Here is an 11,341-nt window from a genome sequence, read left to right as displayed (position 1 = left end):
GTTTTCAGTCACTAGTCTTGATATTTCTTATCCTCAGGTAAGTTCCTCTGGACATTATCATCACAACTAGATAAATTGTTTTCAGTCACCAGTTTTCAGATTTCATATTCTCAGGTAAGTTCCTCTGGACATTATCATCACAACTAGATAAATTGTTTTCAGTCACCAGTTTTGAGATTTCTTATTCCCAGTTAAGTTCATCAGTACATTATCATCACAGGTGGAAAAATTATGTCTTCCATCAATGGCCCTATTACCTAGAAAGTTATTTAATTTTTGGCCTACTATGTAAATCTTCCCTAACAAGGGATTTCCTCATGGTTGAGTACACTAGAAATATGTTAGAAATTAACAGAAACAGATTCGATTTTTCTAATAATCTTGAGTGAGTAAGTGAAAACAGCTGTTTGTTTGGACGTGTTTGTGATCTACTTTCTATTACTGATAAGTCATGGATATTTTGTTCCCATTAGGCTCCTAGCTCCATGAAATCTGTATTACAGGCTGCCTGGCTTTTGACAGTAGCCTTCGGGAACTTGATTGTTGTCGTCATAGCCAAGCTCCGTTTGTTTAACAAACAGGTAAGACAATGACTGTATTTCAAGCCGGTTCTTTAAAAAAAAAAGTCATACTTCAAAATGTTATTGTTTATTCATTCCATTAAAATTTTATTCTTCCTTCTGTCTTTCATAAAATGTCGTTTTGTTTTTAATGTAGCTGAATTTTCAAACAATAATATTTACTTTAAACAGCAGCATTAAAAAGCAACTTCCGAAAGTATACTATTTATGATTCTGACAGTAAAAGAAAAACATTTATTGTTGTTTGTTTGTTTCAGAATTCTGCGCAAACCTACACAAGGGCGATATGCGCATAGCTCTCTCTAATTTCTTGGTTTACTTTTCACTGACCGAATAGTAGAGTCTGACCATCACTCTTATAGCGTACCTAAGGCCCCAAATTGCGCAGCGACTTGTGTGGCAACGGGCCGCGAACCACGAATTCTCGTTTACGCAATCTGGGAATACTAACCACTACACTGTGCCCGGCCAGATAGGAGTATCGTAAAATAATTACTTTAAAAGACACGAAGGATTATTTAAAGCGATGTTTTATTTTAAAAGGCTGCTTTTTTACTGGTAACATTTTATACGCGCTTATAGGAGGTTGTGTTTTAGTCTAGACCAGTGCTTCTCAACCTTTTCCAATACGTTTTTATAAGTTTTACCCAACCGCTTTTCCAACATAATTCACCTCTATAAGTTTTTCACAACACTCACCCCAGTTTGAAAAAAGACAAAAAAGTACTAAATTAAAATGTAAGATTCTTTATTATGACTTAAATATACATCAAACTACAACTAGAATGAATGCAACATAAAATAAATGTATTTATCAAACTACAACTACAATACATAATAATAACTAATGACTTTTTGCTCTTGAATTTGTTATATAATTGATAATACTCATTCACCCTGATTCTGATCTCATTAACCCCTGGGTGAACCATTCACCCATTTGTGAAGCACTGGTCTAGGTATATATTTGTCCATTGCTATGCATTATATATAGAGAATTTAGTCACACAGAAATTATAAATGCTCACTATATTCTCAAATAAATCTCAATGGCAATCTCTAGCTGCAGCTTAACATTTTACATCTCGAACTAATGCGATCAAATAGTCAATAGCTACAGTAAATCATCATGAACCGTATCAGCTAGCTACTAGCTATATGTATTATTATTACAGTGTATAAAGTTAGCTACCGTATCAAATAATCCTTTGCCCACAATTAAGCGTAAAAAGCCAGCAAACAAGATAAATAAATAATTGGGAATTTAACAACCTGCAAGTAGGGATCGTAAAAAAATTAGAAAACAATGCTGGAGATACTGTAGACATTATTTACAGAAACTACAAATCCTTATTTTGAGTCCACCAAATGTAATTCTAGATAGCAGCATGGAGCCAAATTATGGGTTTGTAGTTTGAGTAAATAACATCTACAGTATATCCAGCCTTGATTCCTTACTTTTTGCAGGTGTTTAAATTCCCAATTTTTTATTTAACTTGTAAGACAGACACAGAGTTTCTTGATCTGAAACCATGTTGCTCGTTAAAAACAAAAAGAAACAGAATTTAATCCATAACCTAAAACCCTCTCCAACTTTTGTTTTATGACAGAGGAGGGAAACTTCTGATGGAAGGCAACACTGAAGTAAAAACAATATCTGGCCGTTTTTATTGTGCACAGTTAGTCTTTAAATTGTCCAAATTGTTGTAATAAACTATTGAATTATTAGTAATTCTTTGAGATGAAACAGTATTTTCCAAGATTTAAAAATAATAAGGAAAGGAAGAGTTGAAATATAACATTGTAATGTAACATCGAAATTCACCGAGTCAGTTGTTTTTTCTATTAATTTAAATTAAAGTATTTAATGCAATGGCTTCTGAGATACTTCAGTTCATGAAACCAGGTATCATGCATTTGTTATTTTTCTTCCCAGTCGTTGGAATTCTTCATGTTCTCTGGCCTGATGGCGATAGACATGTTGATATTTGCAGCTATGGCATATTACTACAAGTACGTCAATCAGCCGCAAGAGGTGCTCGATAGTGAGAAATCTCCAGAATCAACGGAGAAAGATGCCAAAGTCTATCCTAAACTTAGCGGTGTTCACAACGAGGGTTTTCTGGAGGATACAAAGATGTGATGATGTTGGACGTAGAGAATGACCAGTGAACAACACAAAATACTAGGAAACAAAATGCAGAGAAGACTGTAAAGTATCGGAATTCCTAATATATACGCAAATAGGAGAACACCAGACTTTCCATACACGCTCACGAGTATGCATTAGTTGATTTCTAGAGTCCGTTTAGAGTCGATCCATTACGAAAACTTTGAAAATTGGTGTTTTTAAGTATACTGCTTAATAAAACCAATCATAATCGTGTGAGCAATTTTATTTTGTTTGAAACTTAATATATTAATCTAAGTATAGTATTTACATAGTTACTTTACTAATTTATCTGGGTTAGGGACAACATGGTAAGAATATTACCTAACATTTGGTTTAGTTGTGAGAATTTCCACGAGAATACTATATAAATTTTGCTCATCAGATTCCACTAGTTGAAATTGACTTTAAGCGCCACCTCTTAGATTTTCTAGCAACCAGTTTGGCTTTTCACAAAAATCTTCTTTGAATGTGAAAAAAATTAGAGAAAAATAGCTGACAATTTTATGCTTACTTTCTGAAATATCTTCGTCTCTGCTCTCACCAAGATTTTCGGAAAGCGCCAGAACTTGCAAACAAATGTTCTACAACAGCGTTTCTCAACCATTTCGATACCAGAGATCGTCTGCTTCCATAACTCATCATGAACCACTAAAATGCAAGTACAATGAAAAATCATTTCGATTTACAAAGGAATATTCTGTCAGTTTTTGTCGTAAAATCCTACGGACAGGAAAGGTGGTTGTGACAGATCAATGCTTGTCCTCGGCCTGATGGTTGAGAAACACTGTTCTACAATAACCACCATGCATATCTTTCTTTTTTTTTATCAATGTTTGATTCTTGTTTAAACATAATTTATATATAATTAATTTTATATAATTTTATATTAGTATTTTCGATAATATTAAGCTCTGTGAATAAAGAAAAAGTTATATTTATTATATTCCAAAATATTCAGTTTTACAGCAAATGCTATTGATCAACCTCTTAAAATTGTGAACTTCATGTTCAGTAAAAAAACCCTACGTACCCTACACGTAGTTATAAAATATAGTGTCAATGAGTCGATGATAGTATTAAGCATTTTCAAACGTTCAATTCATAAACCTAATTCACGTATTAGTTGTTTTTTATATATATAATCATTGACTTTTTCTATTTAGCAAAACGATATATAATATGGGTTTGAACTTAAAATAAGACCCAAAACATATGAGTCTTATTTTAAGTTTATTACACTTTATATGTGATCCTTTGTGCTAACTCTTTTATCAAGAGTAATATGGGTTTGAGAACTTTGTTGGACTACAACTGCTTGTTGAATGAAAAGAGAACAACGTTTCAGTTTTTATACTGCTTTCAGTAGAGAAGCCGAAAAGTTTTCCCTCTTTTACTTTCAGGCAGTTGTAGTCATTAAAGCTCTCAAACCAACTGCGTCTACTCTGCCTAAAGTTCCACTGAAACGAAGCGTAACGTCATCTTCTGCCATCAGGTCATATTTGTTGGATATAGATGTGTAAAAATCGTTCTGTTAACAGGTCGAGTTGTTATAACAATGCTAATATTAGTGTATTATATTGTTAAAGGTTATAGTGGTGCAATACTTCAATAATAGGATTTGCCATTGTTCAAATCCTCCTATGTATTTCAAATATGAATTGTTTCAAGGTTACAGTGCTATTTCTTGATAATGTATTATTGTTCAAGTTTGCTATATTTCTAAACATAGTTAGAAATAACTTCTTGTTTTTTAAAGTAAAAAGTTTATTGTTCAAGAAAATGGGTCTATTTCTCGAATATGTTGTTTTCAGTAGAAAAAAGAGTGCCAGAGAATTTAGATTGTTTGATTTTTAATACGCCTAAGTATTTAAGATTAGAGGCGTCAGTTGAAGATTTGTTTTAGGGGAACATTAAAGAATATATATTAAACATGGGTGATAAGATGTGCGATTGAGTAGTTACCCACCCTACTATCACAGGCATAGATGTTATATCAAACCATTTTTGTTTCTCCCTCTGCATTTTGACTAAACGTTCCTTAATTATGTCTTCTTGCTTTATTTGAAAGTTTTTGCACTGAATACACGCATTGTGAGCAAAAAATGCATTTATAGTCCAGTAAGATATTGTATATTTTGAAGGAATTGTGGGTTTTATAGTAAAATCACCAAACTTTGCAGAGTTATAGTTCTTGATACACTGAATAATCTTGAGTATGGTCCTACTAGAAAAAAAAAGAATCAGAATGGCTGCCATTTTTAATATGGCTGCACGGGTCTTGAAAATATAAAAACGTGAAAACCTTTATTAAACATTTGCCATTTTGGTATTAATGTTACAATAAATGATGCAGAAAGGAAACTCATGACCGATTAACTAACTTAGAACATGGACCGACTTAAAGAAATGGCTGCCATTTTTAAGATGCCTGCCAAAGACTTAATATATAAAATTACCAATAATTATTCGTATACGTTGTTTTAATGTCTGGACACAATGACATGAAAAGAACAATTAAAACTCTTTCATTATATACGAAACTTTATTCCAAACACTAATGCACACAAAACTTATTTGGACATCAATGTTTAAGTATTAAAAAAGTAAAAAGGTATTGCTAAAAAATGGCAACGGCGGAAGTCTTACACTTAAACACGTGTGAATAATTATAAATTATGTTCTCCCCCTCATCCGGACGTGAACGGTCATGTGTTTTTGACTGTTTTTATTCCTGCTCACATCCTCTTCTAAATTTACACAGGATGTATATTACATCTGTGCTTTCACACATTTGCATTATTTTCTGAAGCCTTTGTTGCATCCATAACTTGATGAGCTCTATGGGGCAAACTGAGCAAAACGGCCCCCGCATTTTTATGTGGCCTTTATTCAGCCCCAATCACATGAGTTATATATTTGAGGGGCAGGTACCAATGAATGTCCCCAAGAATATCCAACTTGGTATGCAGCTTTCTTGGTGTGTTGAAGAGAAGCTGGTTAAGTTGGAAAATGGCATCAATTGACCTCCCCTTGTGTGTGAAAAAGTCTTTGCGAACTTCATTTACTTCCATGCATATACTTGCTAAGTCATACACAAGGATTGCAAAACGTTTCAACTGTGGCATTAGATTTGGTATAATATCTGGTGTTGGAACCTTACTCAGAGCTTCAAAGGCTAAGGTTACCTCATCAGACACTTTCCGTTTCTTCCATTCCGCCTCTGTCGTCAAACCAAGAAATTTGATCATATCCAGTGAAAGAGTAGAAAAAAAGAAAGTTATTGGTGTTGATGGACACAATGATTGTGAAATAGCAGGTGCAGACGAGGTACCCGAAATTCTTGCCTGCACCATATACGATTTAAAGTTTATCTAAATTCCTCTGTGGCATAATTGCAATGCTTATAATAAAAACATCTGTGTCAACAGTTCAACCCATTACTTTCGTCAAATCTTACAGCATCTACCGTATGCAGATATAGCCTTGTATCAGCCTCTTCGTGTTCGAATGGTGACAAACCGCTTGTGTCTTCTCGTTGCTTTTCACGAAGTACCAATTTGCCTTTTGTTGTTGTAACAAGATTCCGCTGTTCATATTTAGTAGTTACCAATTGTTTAGCCAGATAATCAAACAGCTCAGTTTTGGTCTCGTCAACCCTTCGGAATGCATTCCAATTGCCTGGAAGTCTTTTGTTAGACTGCACACGTTTCCCTATTCCTTTTCCCTTTTTGCTGCGCGTGGAAACTTTAAGCCTCTCAGGTAAGTATTCGCCCCAGACGATGTTTATCCTACTTACATTGCGAGGCTGACTTTTCACGTATGGTGTCAATACCTCTAAGGAGTATTCTTCAAAGGTTTTGTATGCATGTGGATTTAACTTGTTGATAACTGAAACACCGTCCAGAATCAGAACGTCAACGGCTGAAGTTTCTTCATGAGCAGGAGACATTTCACAATGCAGACCAACAAGCTAGACTTGGATCTTGAGCGCAGTTTTCTAAATTATGACTGTGGACAACTTTGGTTTTCGTGCGGCAAAAAATCTTCTAAGTCTCCAAAATACACTTGGCAGGACAAAGATAGCTGAGAAAAGAAAGAACAGATTTGCTTCAGAGTTGTAATTTGCTATTTCTCCTTATCAAGACAAAAATCTGGAGAACTGTTCATTTAGGGAATCTAACTTGACTAACATTGGGAAACACCTCAGGGAATACAAACGAAGAATATTTATTTCCAATGGTTGGTAGCTATAACAACGTCAATGTCAACATGTCAACTATCAGCTAGGTACTGCAAAACTTTAGAAGTTGTTTCGTGACATAATATGCATTTTGACCAGTATAATAAGCTCGGGTTTTGTGAGAGTCCAGGTGTTTCTTGTACACTCCCAAAAAATCAATAAGAATAGTGCAAACTTAGATTTAAAATGATTCATAATATAGCTTTACACACACAAAATGATAACTATATTTTTTATATATCTTAGGTTTTAATCAAGGATGTTTACTTTGTCATTTCTAAGTTTAAAAAGACGTTCTGAAGAAATTTGAAAAGGTTTTCAACATTTTAGTTAGTGCTGCATAATACAACATCTTCAAATTCTTTTAGCATTCATTTTTGCTATTCATGTTGAAATTTTTCACATGCTGTGCTGTAACAACGTAAGAAAATTTTCACAAAACGAAAATACATGATTTTAAGACCTAACATTTCCATTATTCAAAACATAAAGAGCTATGTAAAGACGTTTTCAATGATATCATTTTAATTCTAACTACTACCTCAAGTGTGGTAAGTGGAAAATTTCACAAATCCATCCATATCTTACAAGTACCAGAACGTATTTTTCTAATTACGTCGTAAAAACTAAAAATTACGGTTTAAACACCGAAAGAAGACAAAGCACTCAAAACCAATAAGCACAAGGTTTATGATAGAAATTATATCACAAAGTTTAAATCTATAAATTCATTTCAAATACCATCACTAGTTAAGACTAATTGAAATACGTTTGTGAGAAAGAAGAAAAACAAGATGTTTTACCCAAAAAGTATTAATAAAACTGAAAAACTTCACGAAAACATAATAAAAATATACGGACTATGGCCACTAACCTCTAACTTAGATATTTTTAAGACTCACCAAGAACTTTGAAATGTCTACGTCAAGCTAAGTCTATGCATAAACTAAAACAATCTAAAAAAATGGAATTCAAGCCAGCCCATGTATTAAAAATATACTTAAGCCAACAATATCAAGTCATAATTTTGTTGCTAAGCGACACAACTGAACGGTGCGTTACATTTCAAATATCTACGATTTTTTTCAAATGTACGTATTAAAAGTAGTTATACTTTAATTTCAGCAGCAAAATAGGAGTAGATAAGAAAAACTGGACTACATGGCAACCATCTGCAAGATAGTCGCCATTTTGCCAAAATTAATAAGCCCACATGTAACATTATTCGGTGGGTCAACCTGTATACTTATGCCAGGTTTTGTATTCATACCATAAAATCCACATTATTTTCATTGTTCTGTAGGACTAATAATATATATAAACTTTGTGTGATGTGCCAACGCATAAAGGGCAAATTAGAAGTCTCATCTTTCTACATACAGAAAAGAGATAAACTTGGAGACTTTGTTAATTAGTTTCCGAAGCTTTAAAATAAGCAATAACTGTTCCACATATCATTAAGCTAACGTTCTGGTTCGAGAGTTGGAATCCACTTTCCAAAATCATGTATTTTCTCTGTAGGCTATGTGATAGACGTAGAATAAAACGATTTTGTACGTGAATCTCTTTATATCGTTAATTCAAATAAAAGTAATATGCAGCAGTATCACTATGTATAGAACAAGCACTATCGATAAGTCTAATCGGATCAGTCACGCCAACTGTGCCCCCTCCCACACACACACCACTCAAGAAGATTACAAGAACATGATGATAAAATTCCACTCGTATATTTTACTGTAAATTGTAAATTACGGTAAAATTTAATGTTAGATTATGTAATTATATTTTAGTAGATTCCAAGAGCTTCTACTCCTCCCTGCGAATTATTTGACCCTCCCCTCTCTTCAATTAAATTTCAAATGACGATAGGGGCATACATACTTTGAATATTTCAATGGATAAAAGTAGCTTAATTCTAAATAAATTATGTTTTAAGGAAAAAATACGAACATTTTGAAAAAAGAAAAATTCCACAATTTGATATGAAAAAAGTATTACTCCTCTCCTGACAAATAAGATTCCGAATCAAACTTTCCCAGGTGTATTCCTGTCGTTTTACACGATGGTTCAGCAATACGTCTCACAGCTCACACATACACACACGCTAAAATTCGGGTTTCGATACCCGCTGTGCGTAATAAAAACGAAGTATTTCTGTCAAACACGACTCTACATATTTTTACTTTTGATAAAGGCCTAAAAACGTTTTGCGTGTTTTTGTGAAAACTATTATACCAAGCAATTAGTCAAATATCTTTTTTATATACAAATTTTAACAACAATAAAAACGGCGAATCTAATGATCCTAAAATAAAAAAAAAAGAAAAGATTATTTATAAGTATAAAGTTAAGAATTATTTATTAAAATGTCATGTTAATATATATATTTAAAGGCGGTTACACGAAATGTTCAATAAAATGGTAGTCCATGTCGTTTGTGTGGAAAATTTTATTGAAATGTTCTTTTTTCCAAACCGTCTAAACAAAAGGTTTTTTGATAAATAAAACACCTTTAATTTTGTTTTTAGAAATACGGAATTTATCAGAACTTACGTCACATAGTAAATCCCGTAAAACTTTATTTAAATGAGATATGTGGCTATAATAAACAAAGTCGTTGTTACAGAATTAACATTTAACTAGTTAAATTATACAGCTATCCTTTTTGTTCACCTGGTGTTTGCAATCAAAATCCTTATATGCTAACGTTTTATAGATTAATGTTTGTTTGTGAAAAACCACAGTAAATGAAACAAACTACCAGAAAACTTGAAATTAGCGAAGCTAATTTCGACACGTGCATGTGTTCTCTTCACGTAGGCGTGTTTGACTAGTTTTCCTTCCAGAAGACAACATGAAACTGAAGAGGACGCACGAATGTGTCCAAAATAGTTTCTGATTTCAAGTCTTCTGGCACTTCGTTCCATTTACTGTGGTTTTCTACTAACTGTTCCGCACGATATTTTGTTCTTTTATTACTAACCCGTGTTAGGGTTTTGTCCTTAAACAGGAAAACATTGCGTATCCGTTTGTTCGGTTTGAAGATTACTTTTAGGCCGACTTGGGGATAAGTTGATTACAGAATGCTTTTGAATTTACATTTTAGTTTGATGTCGTGGGAACCAGTGAAAGGTAACAGCAAGGTTCAGGAATTTGTGGGTTGTAAACCTTATTGATCTATTCAAAAATACTTTTGTTGATCAGTGCTAAAGGGAAGGAATTTTCAATCAAAATGTTTGTTTCTAACCAAGCCGAAAGCTATACAATGGGCTAGCTGTGCTCTGCTTACCACGGGTATCGAAACCCGGTTTCTAGCGTTGTAAGTCCACAGACATACCGTTGTGCCACTTGGGCAAAAAGTGAAAACTTAATCCAATAAACAAGTGTCAATATCTACTGAAATCGATCTTAATAGGATGAAATTTATATCGTTTAAGACAAAACTTAGTCTTAATAGAATTAAACTTATATTTAACATTAATTTCCTATTAGAGCAAGCTACGTACTTAGATCGAAACTAAAATTCAACCTGGTATTTGTAATTATTATAGCAAATAAAACATGCTTTTCTTATGTCATTATTTACAAATATTAGAATGCATTGTGTCAGCAATTGGGTACCCTTGCTGTTAACGATATTTTCGGCCGTAATCCCAATAATATCTCACGAAGTACGTTTGTTTGTTTTTTTGAATTTCGCGCAAATTTAGCAGTGTAAGACTAGAGGGAAGGCAGCTAGTTATCACTACCCACCGACAACTCTTGGGCTACTCTTTTACCAACGAATCACTATTATAACGCCCCCACGGCTGAAAGGGCGAGCATGTTTGGTGGGACGGGGATGCGAACCCGCGACCTGCAGATTGCGAGTCGAGCGCCCTAACCACCTGGCCATGCCGGGCCTCACGAAGTACGACCAGCTTAGAAGGTTTAGGTTAGGCCTATATGCATATATCAAGCTAAAATAAAAAAAATTATTTATAATAAAAGTATAGTAACACAAAAAGTTAAAAATTATTAAAATTAAACATATCAAGCATTTTAACCAATACTGTCAAAAAAAATGGCAATAAAGAAATAACAGAGCATGTATGATAAAGTTCAGTTTGCAATATCTAATCGATCGATTAAAACAACAATAAGTGTTGTTGTTCTTTAGCGCAGAGCTGCACTCGTTAGCGGAGGGAATCGAAACCTGGATATTACCGTTCGTTGTCAGTCTATAAACTTACCGCTGCCCCACCGGGAGACAAGTGTGTCATAGAACAATTAATAAAATTTATAATTTTTTTTATTTTCCCATTAAACTTTTTTCGTTTTTTTTTTTTTTTTTTTTTTTTTTTT

The 11,341-nt window shown here is 33.6% G+C and overlaps 1 protein-coding gene across 1 annotated transcript; it reads left to right on the top strand.

Moving 5' to 3' along the window:
* The first annotated feature begins 6 nt into the window (after nucleotides 1-6).
* On the top strand, nucleotides 7-3,570 carry LOC111087712 (solute carrier family 15 member 1-like). The gene is made up of 3 exons (XM_022395306.1): nucleotides 7-37; nucleotides 474-581; nucleotides 2,518-3,570. Exons 2-3 carry the CDS (start codon nucleotides 486-488, stop codon nucleotides 2,722-2,724), a joined length of 303 nt encoding a protein of 100 aa, XP_022251014.1. The 5' UTR covers nucleotides 7-37; nucleotides 474-485; the 3' UTR covers nucleotides 2,725-3,570.
* Nucleotides 3,571-11,341: the final 7,771 nt, after the last annotated feature.

This window comes from Limulus polyphemus, unplaced genomic scaffold (genome assembly GCF_000517525.1).
Source record: "Limulus polyphemus unplaced genomic scaffold, Limulus_polyphemus-2.1.2 Scaffold2518, whole genome shotgun sequence".
In the NCBI taxonomy this organism is placed as follows: domain Eukaryota; kingdom Metazoa; phylum Arthropoda; class Merostomata; order Xiphosura; family Limulidae; genus Limulus; species Limulus polyphemus.
This window is presented reverse-complemented; position numbering and strand designations above follow the sequence as displayed.